Source organism: Haemaphysalis longicornis, unplaced genomic scaffold, assembly GCF_048455015.1.
Source record: "Haemaphysalis longicornis isolate Haplotype H1 unplaced genomic scaffold, Haemaphysalis longicornis Haplotype H1 scaffold_14, whole genome shotgun sequence".
NCBI lineage: Eukaryota > Metazoa > Arthropoda > Arachnida > Ixodida > Ixodidae > Haemaphysalis > Haemaphysalis longicornis.
The window spans coordinates 45,110,376-45,131,927 of record NW_027526245.1 but is presented as its reverse complement, the minus strand read 5'-3'; the positions used below and the strand labels follow the sequence as shown (position 1 = coordinate 45,131,927).

The following is a 21,552-nucleotide window of genomic DNA, read 5'->3' as shown; positions in this document are numbered from 1 at the left end:
CGTTAGTGACGTTACATTATTATAATTTTTATTAATTACGTGAGAAAGAAAGAAAGAAAAACACGCGCCCAGAGTGGGGACCAAACCCACGCCTTTCGATTAGATCTCGAATGCCTTACCAATTCGGCTATCTGGGCGACTGTGTTCTGCTTCACTTTCTGGGGTATTTATATTTGCTACAACTGTATCTGACGCTTGAGGGTGGTAGCCAGCGCCGCTCAGACTACACGGGGAGAAGAGGACCTTCTTTTTCAACCCCCGAGGCGTGACGCGAACGTCTACAGCCTGTCATGAGCGGTCAACTGGCGGGAAACCCTCTTATGCTACCTTGGCATCAAGGCTGCCAGAACCGAGGCCCTTGCTAAGCTTTCGCGCGATAATAGGGTTTGGAAATGAGGGGCTCGTTAGGAAATACAGAAAGAAATGCCGGCAGTCTACAACGCAAAAGAAGGCATAGGGGAAGGTTAGACTATTTTTTTTACCGTTAGTGACGTTACATTATTATAATTTTTATTAATTACGTGAGAAAGAAAGAAAAAAAAAACACGCGCCCAGAGTGGGGACCGAACCCACGCCTTTCGATTAGATCTCGAATGCCTTACCAATACGACTATCTAAGAGACTGTGTTCTGCTTTACTTTCTGGGGTATTTATATTTGCTACAACTGTATCTGACGCTTGAGGGTGGTAGCCAGCGCCACTCAGACTACACGGGGAGAAGGGAACCTTCTTTTTCAACCCCCGGGGCGTGACGCGAACGTCTACAGCCTGTCATGAGCGGTCAACTGGCGGGATACCCTCTTATGCTACCTTGGCATCAAGGCTGCCAGAACCGAGGCCCTCGCTAAGCTTTAGCGCGGAAATAGGGTTTGGAAATGAGGGGCTCGTTAGGAAATACAGAAAGAAATACCGGCAGTCTACAACGCCAAAGAAGGCATAGGGGAAGGTTAGACTATTTTTTTTTACCGTTAGTGACGTTACATTATTATAATTTTTATTAATTACGTGAGAAAGAAAGAAAGAAAAACACGCGCCCAGAGTGGGGACCGAACCCACGCCTTTCGATTAGATCTCGAATGCCTTACCAATTCGGCTATCTGGGCGACTGTGTTCTGCTTTACTTTCTGGGGTCTTTATATTTGCTACAACTGTATCTGACGCTTGAGGGTGTTAGCCAGCGCCACTCAGACTACACGGGGAGAAGGGGACCTTCTTTTTCAACCCCCGGGGCGTGACGCGAACGTCTACAGCCTGTCATGAGCGGTCAACTGGCGGGAAACCCTCTTATGCTACCTTGGCATCAAGGCTGCCAGAACCGAGGCCCTCGCTAAGCTTTCGCGCGATAATAGGGTTTCGAAATGAGGGGCTCGTTAGGAAATACAGAAAGAAATGCCGAACGTCTACAACGCCAAAGAAGGCATGGGGGAAGGTTAGACTATTTTTTTTTACCGTTAGTGACGTTACATTATTATAATTTTTATTAATTACGTGAGAAAGAAAGAAAGAAAAACACGCGCCCAGAGTGGGGACCGAACCCACGCCTTTCGATTAGATCTCGAATGCCTTACTAATTCGGCTATCTGGGCGACTGTGTTCTGCTTCACTTTCTGGGGTATTTATATTTGCTACAACTGTATCTGACGCTTGAGGGTGGTAGCCAGCGCCACTCAGACTACACGGGGAGAAGGGGACCTTCTTTTTAAACCCCCGGGGTGTGACGCGAACGTCTACAGCCTGTCATGAGCGGTCAACTGGCGGGAAACCCTCTTATGCTACCTTGGCATCAAGGCTGCCAGAACCGAGGCCCTCGCTAAGCTTTCGCGCGATAATAGGGTTTGGAAATGAGGGGCTCGTTAGGAAATACAGAAAGAAATGCCGGCAGTCTACAACGCCAAAGAAGGCATAGGGGAAGGTTAGACTATTTTTTTACCGTTAGTGATGTTACATTATTATAATGTTTATTAATTACGTGAGAAAGAAAGAAAGAAAAACACGCGCCCAGAGTGGGGACCGAACCCACGCCTTTCGATTAGATCTCGAATGCCTTACCAATTCGGCTATCTGGGTGACTGTGTTCTGCTTTACTTTCTGGGGTATTTATATTTGCTACAACTGTATCTGACGCTTGAGGGTGGTAGCCAGCGCCACTCAGACTACACGGAGAGAAGGGAACCTTCTTTTTCAACCCCCGGGGCGTGACGCGAACGTCTACAGCCTGTCATGAGCGGTCAACTGGCGGGAAACCCTCTTATGCTACCTTGGCATCAAGGCTGCCAGAACCGAGGCCCTCGTTAAGCTTTCGCGCGATAATAGGGTTTGGAAATGAGGGGCTCGTTAGGAAATACAGAAAGAAATGCCGGCAGTCTACAACGCCAAAGAAGGCATAGGGGAAGGTTAGACTATTTTTTTTACCGTTAGTGACGTTACATTATTATAATTTTTATTAATTACGTGAGAAAGAAAGAAAGAAAAACACGCGCCCAGAGTGGGGACCGAACCCACGCCTTTCGATTAGATCTCGAATGCCTTACCAATTCGGCTATCTGGGCGACTGTGTTCTGCTTTACTTTCTGGGGTCTTTATAATTGCTACAACTGTATCTGACGCGTGAGGGTGGTAGCCAGCGCCACTCAGACTACACGGGGAGAAGGGGACCTTCTTTTTCAACCCCCGGGGCTGGCCGCGAACGTCTACAGCCTGTCATGAGCGGTCAACTGGCGGGAAACCCTCTTATGCTACCTTGGCATCAAGGCTGCCAGAACCGAGGCCCTCGCTAAGCTTTCGCGCGATAATAGGGTTTCGAAATGAGGGGCTCGTTAGAAATACAGAAAGAAATGCCGAACGTCTACAACGCCAAAGAAGGCATAGGGGAAGGTTAGACTATTTTTTTTTACCGTTAGTGACGTTACATTATTATAATTTTTAATAATTACTGGGGAAAAAAGAAAGAAAAATACGCGCCCAGAGTGGGGACCGAACCCACGCCTTTCGATTAGATCTCGAATGCCTTACTAATTCGGCTATCTGGGCGACTGTGTTCTGCTTCACTTTCTGGGGTATTTATATTTGCTACAACTGTATCTGACGCTTGAAGGTGGTAGCCAGCGCCACTCAGACTACACGGGGAGAAGGGGACCTTCTTTTTAAACCCCCGGGGCGTGACGCGAACGTCTACAGCCTGTCATGAGCGGTCAACTGGCGGGAAACCCTCTTATGCTACCTTGGCAACAAGGCTGCCAGAACCGAGGCCCTCGCTAAGCTTTCGCGCGATAATAGGTTTGGAAATGAGGGGCTCGTTAGGAAATACAGAAAGAAATGCCGGCAGTCTACAACACCAAAGAAGGCATAGGGGAAGGTTAGACTATTTTTTTTACCGTTAGTGACGTTACATTATTATAATTTTTAATAATTACGTGAGAAAGAAAGAAAGAAAAACACGCGCCCAGAGTGGGGACCGAACCCACGCCTTTCGATTAGATCTCGAATGCCTTACCAATTCGGCTATCTGGGCGACTGTGTTCTGCTTCACTTTCTGGGGTATTTATATTTGCTACAACTGTATCTGATGCTTGAGGGTGGTAGCCAGCGCCACTCAGACTACACGGGGAGAAGGGGACCTTCTTTTTCAACCCCCGGGGCATGACGCGAACGTCTACAGCCTGTCATGAGCGGTCAACTGGCGGGAAACCCTCTTATGCTACCTTGGCATCAAGGCTGCCAGAACCGAGGCCATCGCTAAGCTTTCGCGCGATAATAGGGTTTGGAAATGAGGGACTCGTTACGAAATACAGAAAGAAATGCCGGCAGTCTACAACGCAAAAGAAGGCATAGGCGAAGGTTAGACTATTTTTTTTTACCGTTAGTGACGTTAGATTATTATAATTTTTATTAATTACGTGAGAAAGAAAGAAAGAAAAACACGCGCCCGAGTGGGGACCGAACCCACGCCTTTCGATTAGATCTCGAAAGCCTTACCAATTCGGTTATCTGGGTGACTGTGTTCTGCTTTACTTTCTAGGGTATTTTTATTTGCTACAACTGTATCTGACGCTTGAGGGTGGTAGCCAGCGCCACTCAGACTACACGGGGAGAAGGGAACCTTCTTTTTCAACCCCCGGGGCGTGACGCGAACGTCTACAGCCTGTCATGAGCGGTCAACTGGCGGGAAACCCTCTTATGCTACCTTGGCATCAAGGCTGCCAGAACCGAGGCCCTCGCTAAGCTTTCGTGCGATAATAGGGTTTGGAAATGAGGGACTCGTTAGGAAATACAGAAAGAAATGCCGGCAGTCTACAACGCCAAAGAAGGCATAGGTGAAGGTTAGACTATTTTTTTTACCGTTAGTGACGTTACATTATTATAATTTTTATTAATTACGTGAGAAAGAAAGAAAGAAAAACACGCGCCCGGAGTGGGGACCGAACCCACGCCTTTCGATTAGATCTCGAATGCCTTACCAATTCGGCTATCTGGGCGACTGTATTTTCTGCTTTACTTTCTGGGGTATTTATATTTGCTACAACTGTATCTGACGCTTGAGGGTGGTAGTTAGCGCCACTCAGACTACACGGGGAGAAGGGGACCTTCTTTTTCAACCCCCGGGGCGTGACGCGAACGTCTACAGCCTGTCATGAGCGGTCAACTGGCGGGAAACCCTCTTATGCTACCTTGGCATCAAGGCTGCCAGAACCGAGGCCCTCGCTAAGCTTTCGCGCGATAATAGGGTTTGGAAATGAGGGGCTCGTTAGGAAATACAGAAAGAAATGCCGGCAGTCTACAACGCCAAAGAAGGTATAGGGGAAGGTTAGACTATTTTTGTTTTACCGTTAGTGACGTTACATTATTATAATTTTTATTAATTACCTGAGAAAGAAAGAAAATAAAACACGCGCCCAGAGTGGGGACCGAACCCACGCCTTTCGATTAGATCTCGAATGACTTACCAATTCGGCTATCTGGGCGACTGTGTTCTGCTTCACTTTCTGGGGTATTTATATTTGCTACAACTGTATCTGACGCTTGAGTGTGGTAGCCAGCGCCACTCAGACTACACGGGGAGAAGGGGACCTTCTTTTTCAACCCCCGGGGCGTGACGCGAACGTCTACAGCCTGTCATGAGCGGTCAACTGGCGGGAAACCCTCTTATGCTACCTTGGCATCAAGGCTGCCAGAACCGAGGCCCTCGCTAAGCTTTCGCGCGATAATAGGGTTTGGAAATGAGGGGCTCGTTAGGAAATACAGAAAGAAATGCCGGCAGTCTACAACGCCAAAGAAGGCATAGGGGAAGGTTAGACTATTTTTTTTTACCGTTAGTGACGTTACATTATTATAATTTTTATTAATTATGTGAGAAAGAAAGAAAGAAAAACACGCGCCCAGAGTGGGGACCGAACCCACGCCTTTCGATTAGATCTCGAATGCCTTACCAATTCGGCTATCTGGGCGACTGTGTTCTGCTTCACATTCTGGGGTATTTATATTTGCTACAACTGTATCTGACGCTTGAGGGTGGTAGCCAGCGCCACTCAGACTACACGGGGAGAAGGGGACCTTCTTTTTCAACCCCCGGGGCGTGACGCGAACGTCTACAGCCTGTCATGAGCGGTCAACTGGCGGGAAACCCTCTTATGCTACCTTGGCATCAAGGCTGCCAGAACCGAGGCCCTCGCTAAGCTTTCGCGCGATAATGGGGTTTGAAAATGAGGGGCTCGTTAAAAAATACAGAAAGAAATGCCGGGAGTCTACAACGCCAAAGAAGGCATAGGGGAAGGTTAGACTTTTTTTTTACCGTTAGTGACGTTACATTATTATAATTTTTATTAATTACGTGAGAAAGAAAGAAAAAAAACACGCGCCCAGAGTGGGGACCGAACCCACGCCTTTCGATTAGATCTCGAATGCCTTACCAATTCGGCTATCTGGGCGTTTTTTTTTTCTTTATTACCGGCTTGGTACAAAACATGCAATACAACTTTTGCACAACACAAGCTTAAAAGCACTTGCCGACCTCTGGCAAGTGCGTGTGTGTTAAAACTGCTTGAGGGATACCAATTTGTTCAATACATTCATCCACGCTGGTGGTTCACTCTGGGCCTCGAAAACATCTCTTACAAAAGCGACGCTTTCTTTGAAGTATTCCCTCGCCGGACGTGCGTTGACATCAGCGTGACGCACTGCCATACGCGTTTTCCATATACTGTGCAGGCTGAGGACAAGGAACATGTCATAAGGCACACCTTCGTCGTTTTCGGTTGGCAAAAACCGTATGCCATAAGGGCTTATTGGTAGATCTTTTTTTAAAGTTCTTTGCAGGATGTCCCAGTGAAATACGGCATCGCTGCAGTCAAGAAATATGTGCTCGATTGTCTCCGGTTTACGACAGATAATGCAGTCGATGCCCCAGGGTACATAAAGCCCTTTCTCTTGAAGCCAAGGTTTCACTGACAAAGTACCGCTGTGCAGTTGAAAGAAAAAGGACTTCGTTAAGGACCGGACTGGCATTTTTTTAACTCTTTTTAGAACGTCTTGTCCTGGGCCTGCGCAATGTAGGGACCGGTACAAAGGCACCGGCAGTGTCACTTCAATCAAATCTTTGTACAGTCGTCTTCGGTGTACAGTACTGAGGTATTCTATTGAAAACCGCGCCTTTAAGAACTGGTATGCCAGAACAACTTCTCTTAAATAGCCCCGTGCAGTCGATCCCCCCACAACATAAGACGACACGACAAAGTCTGGCAAAACATCACGCAGCCTGAGTTGAATTACACTGCGCAAAAAGACATCTCTTTGGTCGCGTAGAAAAACAAAACGTGAAACAACTTGTCTTAAGAATAAGTGTACCAAACCCAAGCCGCCACTTCTCACGGAACGGAACAAGTTTGTGCGACCTCTGCGCTCCCACGTGGAGCCCCAGACGAATACGGGAAAGACTCTATAAAATTTTTGCACATGAAGCCTTGTCATGTATAGCACTTCCAGTACATACCAAATTTTGGCCACCAGAAACAAATTGCACACAGTTGCACGGCCGAACATTGATAAATCCCGACCGCCCCATTTACCCGTTTTGCCCCTCACCCGTTCTGTCTCTGCTGCCCAGTATTCGTTCGTGTCACGGTACTGGTCAAGCGGCACTCCCAGGTATCGTGAGGGTATAGTGGTCCACTGTGCGTTTGAAAAAGATGCTGGAGTGCTGTCCCACGCACCGTGCCAAAACCCTGTGGTTTTATCCCAGTTGATCTCACTACCGGTCTGTTTGCAAAACATAACCGCATCATTCACTGCTTCGAGAACGCTTTCTTTGTCAGCACACTTAAGGGCCACGTCGTCAGCATAGGCGAGAATTTTGACTTCACTTTCATGAAGTCTGAAACCGCGAACACTGTCATTGTAAATCACCTTCAAACAAAAAGGCTCGAGGTAGAGAGCAAAGAGTAAAGGTGCCAGAGGGCATCCTTGTTTAACGGATGACAGGATTTGGAAAGTACTGGTTATTTTCTTGTTTATAATAAGACTGGCTGAGCAGTCCGAATAGCTCATTCTGACGCCTTCTAAAATGACGGAACCGACATTCACGTGCTCCAGAATATCAAAAAGAATTTTGTGTGAAACGCGATCGAACGCCTTTTCTAAGTCAAGCTGTAGAACAGCGACGTGCCCACCCAGCGAGTCCACGCACTCTAGGATGCTCCTGGCCACATGAATGTTGGTCTGAATAGAGCGCCCTTTTATTCCACACGTTTGGTGTGGCCCCACAATATATGTTATTACTGCTTGCAACCTACTCGCTAAAACCTTCATAAAAATTTTATAATCGACGTTGGTGAGACTAATAGGGCGGAAGCCCTTCACTGACAATAACTTAACCGGGTCGTTGCTCTTTGGAATTAGAACGACGTGTGAGTGTCTTAACGATTTTGGCAACATTTTTTTCTGATATGATTCCTTTAACACGGCGTAAAGGATCAGTCCCAGTTCACCCTTAAACGCTTTGTAGAAACTGGCCCCTAGGCCATCCGGTCCAGGGGATTTTCCCGTACTCAGTTCATCAATGGCCTTCTCAATTTCGGATATACTTATTGGCCCTTCCAGGTATTCTGTTTCTTTGTCGTCTAACTTAGGCATCGTCGATAAGAAGCAGCTTTTAAACCCGTCTTCAAGGTCCCGCCCCTTCCCTAGCAGTTCGCGATAGTGCTGTACGAACGCTTGGCAGATCGTATCGCTGTCTTGCGTAACTTGTCCGCCGTAGTCTATTGCCGTGATTTCATTCTGCCTTGCGTATCTTTTTTCTTCGCTTAGCGAGCGCTTTTTTGGCGCTTCTCCTAACCATAATTTTTCTGCCCGGGCGCGTATTGCAGCCCCTCGGTATCTATCTGCATCTATCAGTTCAAGTTGCGCCTTCACCTCTCTAATAGCTTCTGTGAACTTCCCCGGCTGTGTTGTTTCGACGCTTAAAAGAAATTCGAGTTGTAGCTGTAGTTCTCTTTTTTTTTCCTCTCCTCATGCCGTAGTGTGGAAGACCTTTCAATAGCGTCCATTTTAACTTCATATTTAAAGTTTTCCACTTTGGTGTGATGTCCGTTTGCTCTGCGTCTAACAGCGCTTTCAGTTTTTGACTTACTTTATCGACGAAAGCGTCGTCTTGGAGAAGCTTTGCATTAAACTTCCACAAAGACCAGTTGAATTTATGTTTCCTTTTGCCATATCCCAAGTCTAACGTCACTAAGCTGTGATCGCTGAAACTTGTGTGTTTGACCTCATAATCGCAGCATAAAGGCACCAGACCCGCGGATACGTATATCCTGTCTAGCCTGGAATGACTATGTCCTTGAAAATGTGTATACTCGGTGGGTTTCCCGCCCGATAGTAGGCAGCCCACGTCTTCAAAGTTTAGTTCTTGCACCACCGAATTGAGGTACAAAGCGCTCGTATCGCGGATGGGCAAATTTGTAACTCTATCGGGTGGGTTACAAACGCAATTGAAATCGCCTAGCAGAAAAACATTTCTTTCGCAGTTAAGGTAGGGCTCAATTTTCTAAAAAATTTCTGTCTGTCATTCGATCGGGTAGGGGCATACACACATACAACCCGCCAGTTTGAACCGCTAAAGCGAAAATCACACACAATCAGGCGGCCTTCACTACATGCGACAACATGCTCAACATCAATGCCGATAGCCTTACTGAGAAACAATGCGCATCCACCAGACGTGCCTACCGCATGGGAAACGCAAACATTGAACAATGCACCGTAAACAAGCACCATGCGATCCGTTTGCTCTTCGCTTTCAATTTTAGTTTCTTGCACTGCAAGAATGTCTAGGCCGTTCTCTATGAGGAGGCGTTTGACTTGATGCTGCCGCCTTTTCGCCGACAATCCGCGGACGTTCAACGTGCCTACGCGAAGGTTAGCCTTTACATTTGGCGCCATCGGAAAAAATGGAGCAAGTGGACCTCACAGGCAGTGCTCACCTTTCAGTCGAAGCATGTGACAGTGCGCTCAGAGCTACGTGTTGTCTTTTCGAAAGTATTGTTCGCTTAATGGAGGCGGCTGCTTCACATACCTCGACACCACGATTCCGGTGCGGGGCATCTCGCGTGTGTCGTGTCGATTGTCCGGGTGCACACAGCATTTTCAGTTATGGTGGCTTCATCGCCCACGGTGTCGAAGCGGTCCTTCGGTCTGGTGGTATCGTTGGTTTCGGCTTAAATGATGAGCGTCGTCCTGGCGCCGACTTCGGTGGCGGTTCATCGGGAACCGTAACCTCCGTGCTCACTCCGCCGCCATTGTTTCCTTCTCGCTGGCGCTTGGCCGTGGTGTTGCTGGCGCCAGATTCCTGGTTGTCCATGGGCTCTGGCTCCTCAGTAGTTGAAACCGCGCCTGTCGTGGTGGCATCGCGCTGTCCTTTTCCAACGTCGCCAGCTTGCGCTGCATGTGCAGCTTCAAGCTGATTGTTTTCGGTGCTTGGATCTTCTTTGGGAGCAGTGTGATGGTCCTTGACTTGCTTGGTGGGCGTTGGCTCAGGGGGCGTATCCTTGGTTCCCTCACGAGACATTTCCTCCGCTTCGGCCTCGTCCATCACGAGCTCACGCTTGTCTTCATTGTACGTCCGGGAGGCAGCAGTCGCATAGGTTTTCACACATTCAGCCGTTTCGTGCCCAAAGCGACGACATTAGGTGCACCGCGGAACGCGGCACTCTCGCCTGATGTGGCCTGTGCGTTGGCACCGAAGGCAAAGCGGGGCCCTACCTGGCACCACCACAAGCGTCTTGGCACCGGCGATACGTAGTTCATGAGGGATGTCCTCAGGCGACACACCAGCCTTGAGCATGAGCACGCCTACACGTGTCATGCTGCACTGGCTGCCACAACCCTCCGCGCGCCACTTTTCCCTGCTCACCTCGATGATGCTGCCGTACGGGGAGAAAGCCACTTTGATGTCGTCGTCTCGTACGTGGTGAAGCAACCAGTGAAGCTTCACACGGACGTCCCGGTTGCACGGGTTTATAACAACACACTTTCGTCCTTTCACAACAATTTCTGTCTCGGTGAGCATTTTCTGTGAGGCGTCTTAGTCTTGAAAGTTGCGGCCCAGATGTGGTTCATCTGATACGGGCCAAGCGCGAGCACTTCGCCAAACAGGCCTCTTTCCACTAGCGCGTCTCGGAAATGTTCGACGTGATAAGGCCGTCCCTTCATATCGGCATGAAAAAAAACTGTGTTTAAAACAACTGGTCCTGTTGGCAGCGATGGCAAAACGATAGCATAATCCTGGGAGTCATCTTCACACCTGTTACCGCGGCCCGAAGGGCTCGCTGAAAACGCCCCATTGCTGGAGCCAGACATTCTGCGACCGCTCCGCTCGGAAGCCGGAAGTAGAATCCAATTCGGCTATCTGGGCGACTGTGTTCTGCTTCACTTTCTGGGGTATTTATATTCGCTACAACTGTATCTGACGCTTGAGGGTGGTAGCCAGCGCCACTGAGACTACACGGGGAGAAGGAGACCTTCTTTTTCAACCCCCGGGGCGTGACGCGAACGTCTACAGCCTGTCATGAGCGGTCAACTGGCGGGAAACCCTCTTATGCTACCTTGGCATCAAGGCTGCCAGAACCGAGGCCCTCGCTAAGCTTTCGCGCGATAATAGGGTTTGGAAATGAGGGGCTCGTTAGGAAATACAGAAAGAAATGCCGGCAGTCTACAACGCAAAAGAAGGCATAGGGGAAGGTTAGACTATTTTTTTTACCGTTAGTGACGTTACATTATTATAATTTTTATTAATTACGTGAGAAAGAAAGAAAAAAAAAACACGCGCCCAGAGTGGGGACCGAACCCACGCCTTTCGATTAGATCTCGAATGCCTTACCAATACGACTATCTAAGAGACTGTGTTCTGCTTTACTTTCTGGGGTATTTATATTTGCTACAACTGTATCTGACGCTTGAGGGTGGTAGCCAGCGCCACTCAGACTACACGGGGAGAAGGGAACCTTCTTTTTCAACCCCCGGGGCGTGACGCGAACGTCTACAGCCTGTCATGAGCGGTCAACTGGCGGGATACCCTCTTATGCTACCTTGGCATCAAGGCTGCCAGAACCGAGGCCCTCGCTAAGCTTTAGCGCGGAAATAGGGTTTGGAAATGAGGGGCTCGTTAGGAAATACAGAAAGAAATACCGGCAGTCTACAACGCCAAAGAAGGCATAGGGGAAGGTTAGACTATTTTTTTTTACCGTTAGTGATGTTACATTATTATAATTTTTATTAATTGCGTGAGAAAGAAAGAAAGAAAAACACGCGCCCAGAGTGGGGACCGAACCCACGCCTTTCGATTAGATCTCAAATGCCTTACCAATTCGGCTATCTGGGCGACTGTGTTCTGCTTTACTTTCTGGGGTATTTATATTTGCTACAACTGTATCTGACGCTTGAGGGTGGTAGCCAGCGCCACTCAGACTACACGGGGAGAAGGGGACCTTCTTTTTCAACCCCCGGGGCGTGACGCGAACGTCTACAGCCTGTCATGAGCGGTCAACTGGCGGGAAACCCTCTTATGCTACCTTGGCATCAAGGCTGCCAGAACCGAGGCCCTCGCTAAGCTTTCGCGCGGTAATAGGGTTTGGAAATGAGGGGCTCGTTAGGAAATACAGAAAGAAATGCCGGCAGTCTACAACGCCAAAGAAGGCATAGGGGAAGGTTAGACTATTTTTTTTTACCGTTAGTGACGTTACATTATTATAATTTTTATTAATTACGTGAGAAAGAAAGAAAGAAAAACACGCGCCCAGAGTGGGGACCGAACCCACGCCTTTCGATTAGATCTCGAATGCCTTACCAATTCGGCTATCTGGGCGACTGTGTTCTGCTTTACTTTCTGGGGTCTTTATATTTGCTACAACTGTATCTGACGCTTGAGGGTGTTAGCCAGCGCCACTCAGACTACACGGGGAGAAGGGGACCTTCTTTTTCAACCCCCGGGGCGTGACGCGAACGTCTACAGCCTGTCATGAGCGGTCAACTGGCGGGAAACCCTCTTATGCTACCTTGGCATCAAGGCTGCCAGAACCGAGGCCCTCGCTAAGCTTTCGCGCGATAATAGGGTTTCGAAATGAGGGGCTCGTTAGGAAATACAGAAAGAAATGCCGAACGTCTACAACGCCAAAGAAGGCATGGGGGAAGGTTAGACTATTTTTTTTTACCGTTAGTGACGTTACATTATTATAATTTTTATTAATTACGTGAGAAAGAAAGAAAGAAAAACACGCGCCCAGAGTGGGGACCGAACCCACGCCTTTCGATTAGATCTCGAATGCCTTACTAATTCGGCTATCTGGGCGACTGTGTTCTGCTTCACTTTCTGGGGTATTTATATTTGCTACAACTGTATCTGACGCTTGAGGGTGGTAGCCAGCGCCACTCAGACTACACGGGGAGAAGGGGACCTTCTTTTTAAACCCCCGGGGTGTGACGCGAACGTCTACAGCCTGTCATGAGCGGTCAACTGGCGGGAAACCCTCTTATGCTACCTTGGCATCAAGGCTGCCAGAACCGAGGCCCTCGCTAAGCTTTCGCGCGATAATAGGGTTTGGAAATGAGGGGCTCGTTAGGAAATACAGAAAGAAATGCCGGCAGTCTACAACGCCAAAGAAGGCATAGGGGAAGGTTAGACTATTTTTTTACCGTTAGTGATGTTACATTATTATAATGTTTATTAATTACGTGAGAAAGAAAGAAAGAAAAACACGCGCCCAGAGTGGGGACCGAACCCACGCCTTTCGATTAGATCTCGAATGCCTTACCAATTCGGCTATCTGGGTGACTGTGTTCTGCTTTACTTTCTGGGGTATTTATATTTGCTACAACTGTATCTGACGCTTGAGGGTGGTAGCCAGCGCCACTCAGACTACACGGAGAGAAGGGAACCTTCTTTTTCAACCCCCGGGGCGTGACGCGAACGTCTACAGCCTGTCATGAGCGGTCAACTGGCGGGAAACCCTCTTATGCTACCTTGGCATCAAGGCTGCCAGAACCGAGGCCCTCGTTAAGCTTTCGCGCGATAATAGGGTTTGGAAATGAGGGGCTCGTTAGGAAATACAGAAAGAAATGCCGGCAGTCTACAACGCCAAAGAAGGCATAGGGGAAGGTTAGACTATTTTTTTTACCGTTAGTGACGTTACATTATTATAATTTTTATTAATTACGTGAGAAAGAAAGAAAGAAAAACACGCGCCCAGAGTGGGGACCGAACCCACGCCTTTCGATTAGATCTCGAATGCCTTACCAATTCGGCTATCTGGGCGACTGTGTTCTGCTTTACTTTCTGGGGTCTTTATAATTGCTACAACTGTATCTGACGCGTGAGGGTGGTAGCCAGCGCCACTCAGACTACACGGGGAGAAGGGGACCTTCTTTTTCAACCCCCGGGGCTGGCCGCGAACGTCTACAGCCTGTCATGAGCGGTCAACTGGCGGGAAACCCTCTTATGCTACCTTGGCATCAAGGCTGCCAGAACCGAGGCCCTCGCTAAGCTTTCGCGCGATAATAGGGTTTCGAAATGAGGGGCTCGTTAGAAATACAGAAAGAAATGCCGAACGTCTACAACGCCAAAGAAGGCATAGGGGAAGGTTAGACTATTTTTTTTTACCGTTAGTGACGTTACATTATTATAATTTTTAATAATTACTGGGGAAAAAAGAAAGAAAAATACGCGCCCAGAGTGGGGACCGAACCCACGCCTTTCGATTAGATCTCGAATGCCTTACTAATTCGGCTATCTGGGCGACTGTGTTCTGCTTCACTTTCTGGGGTATTTATATTTGCTACAACTGTATCTGACGCTTGAAGGTGGTAGCCAGCGCCACTCAGACTACACGGGGAGAAGGGGACCTTCTTTTTAAACCCCCGGGGCGTGACGCGAACGTCTACAGCCTGTCATGAGCGGTCAACTGGCGGGAAACCCTCTTATGCTACCTTGGCAACAAGGCTGCCAGAACCGAGGCCCTCGCTAAGCTTTCGCGCGATAATAGGTTTGGAAATGAGGGGCTCGTTAGGAAATACAGAAAGAAATGCCGGCAGTCTACAACACCAAAGAAGGCATAGGGGAAGGTTAGACTATTTTTTTTACCGTTAGTGACGTTACATTATTATAATTTTTAATAATTACGTGAGAAAGAAAGAAAGAAAAACACGCGCCCAGAGTGGGGACCGAACCCACGCCTTTCGATTAGATCTCGAATGCCTTACCAATTCGGCTATCTGGGCGACTGTGTTCTGCTTCACTTTCTGGGGTATTTATATTTGCTACAACTGTATCTGATGCTTGAGGGTGGTAGCCAGCGCCACTCAGACTACACGGGGAGAAGGGGACCTTCTTTTTCAACCCCCGGGGCATGACGCGAACGTCTACAGCCTGTCATGAGCGGTCAACTGGCGGGAAACCCTCTTATGCTACCTTGGCATCAAGGCTGCCAGAACCGAGGCCATCGCTAAGCTTTCGCGCGAAAATAGGGTTTGGAAATGAGGGACTCGTTACGAAATACAGAAAGAAATGCCGGCAGTCTACAACGCAAAAGAAGGCAGAGGCGAAGGTTAGACTATTTTTTTTTACCGTTAGTGACGTTAGATTATTATAATTTTTATTAATTACGTGAGAAAGAAAGAAAGAAAAACACGCGCCCGAGTGGGGACCGAACCCACGCCTTTCGATTAGATCTCGAAAGCCTTACCAATTCGGTTATCTGGGTGACTGTGTTCTGCTTTACTTTCTAGGGTATTTTTATTTGCTACAACTGTATCTGACGCTTGAGGGTGGTAGCCAGCGCCACTCAGACTACACGGGGAGAAGGGAACCTTCTTTTTCAACCCCCGGGGCGTGACGCGAACGTCTACAGCCTGTCATGAGCGGTCAACTGGCGGGAAACCCTCTTATGCTACCTTGGCATCAAGGCTGCCAGAACCGAGGCCCTCGCTAAGCTTTCGTGCGATAATAGGGTTTGGAAATGAGGGACTCGTTAGGAAATACAGAAAGAAATGCCGGCAGTCTACAACGCCAAAGAAGGCATAGGTGAAGGTTAGACTATTTTTTTTACCGTTAGTGACGTTACATTATTATAATTTTTATTAATTACGTGAGAAAGAAAGAAAGAAAAACACGCGCCCGGAGTGGGGACCGAACCCACGCCTTTCGATTAGATCTCGAATGCCTTACCAATTCGGCTATCTGGGCGACTGTATTTTCTGCTTTACTTTCTGGGGTATTTATATTTGCTACAACTGTATCTGACGCTTGAGGGTGGTAGTTAGCGCCACTCAGACTACACGGGCAGAAGGGGACCTTCTTTTTCAACCCCCGGGGCGTGACGCGAACGTCTACAGCCTGTCATGAGCGGTCAACTGGCGGGAAACCCTCTTATGCTACCTTGGCATCAAGGCTGCCAGAACCGAGGCCCTCGCTAAGCTTTCGCGCGATAATAGGGTTTGGAAATGAGGGGCTCGTTAGGAAATACAGAAAGAAATGCCGGCAGTCTACAACGCCAAAGAAGGTATAGGGGAAGGTTAGACTATTTTTGTTTTACCGTTAGTGACGTTACATTATTATAATTTTTATTAATTACCTGAGAAAGAAAGAAAATAAAACACGCGCCCAGAGTGGGGACCGAACCCACGCCTTTCGATTAGATCTCGAATGACTTACCAATTCGGCTATCTGGGCGACTGTGTTCTGCTTCACTTTCTGGGGTATTTATATTTGCTACAACTGTATCTGACGCTTGAGTGTGGTAGCCAGCGCCACTCAGACTACACGGGGAGAAGGGGACCTTCTTTTTCAACCCCCGGGGCGTGACGCGAACGTCTACAGCCTGTCATGAGCGGTCAACTGGCGGGAAACCCTCTTATGCTACCTTGGCATCAAGGCTGCCAGAACCGAGGCCCTCGCTAAGCTTTCGCGCGATAATAGGGTTTGGAAATGAGGGGCTCGTTAGGAAATACAGAAAGAAATGCCGGCAGTCTACAACGCCAAAGAAGGCATAGGGGAAGGTTAGACTATTTTTTTTTACCGTTAGTGACGTTACATTATTATAATTTTTATTAATTATGTGAGAAAGAAAGAAAGAAAAACACGCGCCCAGAGTGGGGACCGAACCCACGCCTTTCGATTAGATCTCGAATGCCTTACCAATTCGGCTATCTGGGCGACTGTGTTCTGCTTCACATTCTGGGGTATTTATATTTGCTACAACTGTATCTGACGCTTGAGGGTGGTAGCCAGCGCCACTCAGACTACACGGGGAGAAGGGGACCTTCTTTTTCAACCCCCGGGGCGTGACGCGAACGTCTACAGCCTGTCATGAGCGGTCAACTGGCGGGAAACCCTCTTATGTTACCTTGGCATCAAGGCTGCCAGAACCGAGGCCCTCGCTAAGCTTTCGCGCGATAATGGGGTTTGAAAATGAGGGGCTCGTTAAAAAATACAGAAAGAAATGCCGGGAGTCTACAACGCCAAAGAAGGCATAGGGGAAGGTTAGACTTTTTTTTTACCGTTAGTGACGTTACATTATTATAATTTTTATTAATTACGTGAGAAAGAAAGAAAAAAAACACGCGCCCAGAGTGGGGACCGAACCCACGCCTTTCGATTAGATCTCGAATGCCTTACCAATTCGGCTATCTGGGCGTTTTTTTTTTCTTTATTACCGGCTTGGTACAAAACATGCAATACAACTTTTGCACAACACAAGCTTAAAAGCACTTGCCGACCTCTGGCAAGTGCGTGTGTGTTAAAACTGCTTGAGGGATACCAATTTGTTCAATACATTCATCCACGCTGGTGGTTCACTCTGGGCCTCGAAAACATCTCTTACAAAAGCGACGCTTTCTTTGAAGTATTCCCTCGCCGGACGTGCGTTGACATCAGCGTGACGCACTGCCATACGCGTTTTCCATATACTGTGCAGGCTGAGGACAAGGAACATGTCATAAGGCACACCTTCGTCGTTTTCGGTTGGCAAAAACCGTATGCCATAAGGGCTTATTGGTAGATCTTTTTTTAAAGTTCTTTGCAGGATGTCCCAGTGAAATACGGCATCGCTGCAGTCAAGAAATATGTGCTCGATTGTCTCCGGTTTACGACAGATAATGCAGTCGATGCCCCAGGGTACATAAAGCCCTTTCTCTTGAAGCCAAGGTTTCACTGACAAAGTACCGCTGTGCAGTTGAAAGAAAAAGGACTTCGTTAAGGACCGGACTGGCATTTTTTTAACTCTTTTTAGAACGTCTTGTCCTGGGCCTGCGCAATGTAGGGACCGGTACAAAGGCACCGGCAGTGTCACTTCAATCAAATCTTTGTACAGTCGTCTTCGGTGTACAGTACTGAGGTATTCTATTGAAAACCGCGCCTTTAAGAACTGGTATGCCAGAACAACTTCTCTTAAATAGCCCCGTGCAGTCGATCCCCCCACAACATAAGACGACACGACAAAGTCTGGCAAAACATCACGCAGCCTGAGTTGAATTACACTGCGCAAAAAGACATCTCTTTGGTCGCGTAGAAAAACAAAACGTGAAACAACTTGTCTTAAGAATAAGTGTACCAAACCCAAGCCGCCACTTCTCACGGAACGGAACAAGTTTGTGCGACCTCTGCGCTCCCACGTGGAGCCCCAGACGAATACGGGAAAGACTCTATAAAATTTTTGCACATGAAGCCTTGTCATGTATAGCACTTCCAGTACATACCAAATTTTGGCCACCAGAAACAAATTGCACACAGTTGCACGGCCGAACATTGATAAATCCCGACCGCCCCATTTACCCGTTTTGCCCCTCACCCGTTCTGTCTCTGCTGCCCAGTATTCGTTCGTGTCACGGTACTGGTCAAGCGGCACTCCCAGGTATCGTGAGGGTATAGTGGTCCACTGTGCGTTTGAAAAAGATGCTGGAGTGCTGTCCCACGCACCGTGCCAAAACCCTGTGGTTTTATCCCAGTTGATCTCACTACCGGTCTGTTTGCAAAACATAACCGCATCATTCACTGCTTCGAGAACGCTTTCTTTGTCAGCACACTTAAGGGCCACGTCGTCAGCATAGGCGAGAATTTTGACTTCACTTTCATGAAGTCTGAAACCGCGAACACTGTCATTGTAAATCACCTTCAAACAAAAAGGCTCGAGGTAGAGAGCAAAGAGTAAAGGTGCCAGAGGGCATCCTTGTTTAACGGATGACAGGATTTGGAAAGTACTGGTTATTTTCTTGTTTATAATAAGACTGGCTGAGCAGTCCGAATAGCTCATTCTGACGCCTTCTAAAATGACGGAACCGACATTCACGTGCTCCAGAATATCAAAAAGAATTTTGTGTGAAACGCGATCGAACGCCTTTTCTAAGTCAAGCTGTAGAACAGCGACGTGCCCACCCAGCGAGTCCACGCACTCTAGGATGCTCCTGGCCACATGAATGTTGGTCTGAATAGAGCGCCCTTTTATTCCACACGTTTGGTGTGGCCCCACAATATATGTTATTACTGCTTGCAACCTACTCGCTAAAACCTTCATAAAAATTTTATAATCGACGTTGGTGAGACTAATAGGGCGGAAGCCCTTCACTGACAATAACTTAACCGGGTCGTTGCTCTTTGGAATTAGAACGACGTGTGAGTGTCTTAACGATTTTGGCAACATTTTTTTCTGATATGATTCCTTTAACACGGCGTAAAGGATCAGTCCCAGTTCACCCTTAAACGCTTTGTAGAAACTGGCCCCTAGGCCATCCGGTCCAGGGGATTTTCCCGTACTCAGTTCATCAATGGCCTTCTCAATTTCGGATATACTTATTGGCCCTTCCAGGTATTCTGTTTCTTTGTCGTCTAACTTAGGCATCGTCGATAAGAAGCAGCTTTTAAACCCGTCTTCAAGGTCCCGCCCCTTCCCTAGCAGTTCGCGATAGTGCTGTACGAACGCTTGGCAGATCGTATCGCTGTCTTGCGTAACTTGTCCGCCGTAGTCTATTGCCGTGATTTCATTCTGCCTTGCGTATCTTTTTTCTTCGCTTAGCGAGCGCTTTTTTGGCGCTTCTCCTAACCATAATTTTTCTGCCCGGGCGCGTATTGCAGCCCCTCGGTATCTATCTGCATCTATCAGTTCAAGTTGCGCCTTCACCTCTCTAATAGCTTCTGTGAACTTCCCCGGCTGTGTTGTTTCGACGCTTAAAAGAAATTCGAGTTGTAGCTGTAGTTCTCTTTTTTTTTCCTCTCCTCATGCCGTAGTGTGGAAGACCTTTCAATAGCGTCCATTTTAACTTCATATTTAAAGTTTTCCACTTTGGTGTGATGTCCGTTTGCTCTGCGTCTAACAGCGCTTTCAGTTTTTGACTTACTTTATCGACGAAAGCGTCGTCTTGGAGAAGCTTTGCATTAAACTTCCACAAAGACCAGTTGAATTTATGTTTCCTTTTGCCATATCCCAAGTCTAACGTCACTAAGCTGTGATCGCTGAAACTTGTGTGTTTGACCTCATAATCGCAGCATAAAGGCACCAGACCCGCGGATACGTATATCCTGTCTAGCCTGGAATGACTATGTCCTTGAAAATGTGTATACTCGGTGGGTTTCCCGCCCGATAGTAGGCAGCCCACGTCTTCAAAGTTTAGTTCTTGCACCACCGAATTGAGGTACAAAGCGCTCGTATCGCGGATGGGCAAATTTGTAACTCTATCGGGTGGGTTACAAACGCAATTGAAATCGCCTAGCAGAAAAACATTTCTTTCGCAGTTAAGGTAGGGCTCAATTTTCTAAAAAATTTCTGTCTGTCATTCGATCGGGTAGGGGCATACACACATACAACCCGCCAGTTTGAACCGCTAAAGCGAAAATCACACACAATCAGGCGGCCTTCACTACATGCGACAACATGCTCAACATCAATGCCGATAGCCTTACTGAGAAACAATGCGCATCCACCAGACGTGCCTACCGCATGGGAAACGCAAACATTGAACAATGCACCGTAAACAAGCACCATGCGATCCGTTTGCTCTTCGCTTTCAATTTTAGTTTCTTGCACTGCAAGAATGTCTAGGCCGTTCTCTATGAGGAGGCGTTTGACTTGATGCTGCCGCCTTTTCGCCGACAATCCGCGGACGTTCAACGTGCCTACGCGAAGGTTAGCCTTTACATTTGGCGCCATCGGAAAAAATGGAGCAAGTGGACCTCACAGGCAGTGCTCACCTTTCAGTCGAAGCATGTGACAGTGCGCTCAGAGCTACGTGTTGTCTTTTCGAAAGTATTGTTCGCTTAATGGAGGCGGCTGCTTCACATACCTCGACACCACGATTCCGGTGCGGGGCATCTCGCGTGTGTCGTGTCGATTGTCCGGGTGCACACAGCATTTTCAGTTATGGTGGCTTCATCGCCCACGGTGTCGAAGCGGTCCTTCGGTCTGGTGGTATCGTTGGTTTCGGCTTAAATGATGAGCGTCGTCCTGGCGCCGACTTCGGTGGCGGTTCATCGGGAACCGTAACCTCCGTGCTCACTCCGCCGCCATTGTTTCCTTCTCGCTGGCGCTTGGCCGTGGTGTTGCTGGCGCCAGATTCCTGGTTGTCCATGGGCTCTGGCTCCTCAGTAGTTGAAACCGCGCCTGTCGTGGTGGCATCGCGCTGTCCTTTTCCAACGTCGCCAGCTTGCGCTGCATGTGCAGCTTCAAGCTGATTGTTTTCGGTGCTTGGATCTTCTTTGGGAGCAGTGTGATGGTCCTTGACTTGCTTGGTGGGCGTTGGCTCAGGGGGCGTATCCTTGGTTCCCTCACGAGACATTTCCTCCGCTTCGGCCTCGTCCATCACGAGCTCACGCTTGTCTTCATTGTACGTCCGGGAGGCAGCAGTCGCATAGGTTTTCACACATTCAGCCGTTTCGTGCCCAAAGCGACGACATTAGGTGCACCGCGGAACGCGGCACTCTCGCCTGATGTGGCCTGTGCGTTGGCACCGAAGGCAAAGCGGGGCCCTACCTGGCACCACCACAAGCGTCTTGGCACCGGCGATACGTAGTTCATGAGGGATGTCCTC

At 48.3% G+C, this 21,552-nt stretch overlaps 2 protein-coding genes across 2 annotated transcripts; both read right to left on the bottom strand.

Moving 5' to 3' along the window:
• Positions 1 to 5,995: 5,995 nt before the first annotated feature.
• On the bottom strand, positions 5,996 to 7,035 carry LOC144165069 (uncharacterized). The gene has a single exon (XM_077695215.1). It carries the CDS (start codon positions 7,033 to 7,035, stop codon positions 6,028 to 6,030), a length of 1,008 nt encoding a protein of 335 aa, XP_077551341.1. The 3' UTR covers positions 5,996 to 6,027.
• A 10,206-nt stretch (positions 7,036 to 17,241) lies between these two features.
• On the bottom strand, positions 17,242 to 18,281 carry LOC144165068 (uncharacterized). The gene has a single exon (XM_077695214.1). It carries the CDS (start codon positions 18,279 to 18,281, stop codon positions 17,274 to 17,276), a length of 1,008 nt encoding a protein of 335 aa, XP_077551340.1. The 3' UTR covers positions 17,242 to 17,273.
• Positions 18,282 to 21,552: the final 3,271 nt, after the last annotated feature.

Coding starts and splice junctions, on each gene's coding strand:
- LOC144165069 (XM_077695215.1), bottom strand. CDS start 7,035: ATGTTCGGCCGTGCAACTGTGTGCAATTTGTTTCTGGTGGCCAAAATT.
- LOC144165068 (XM_077695214.1), bottom strand. CDS start 18,281: ATGTTCGGCCGTGCAACTGTGTGCAATTTGTTTCTGGTGGCCAAAATT.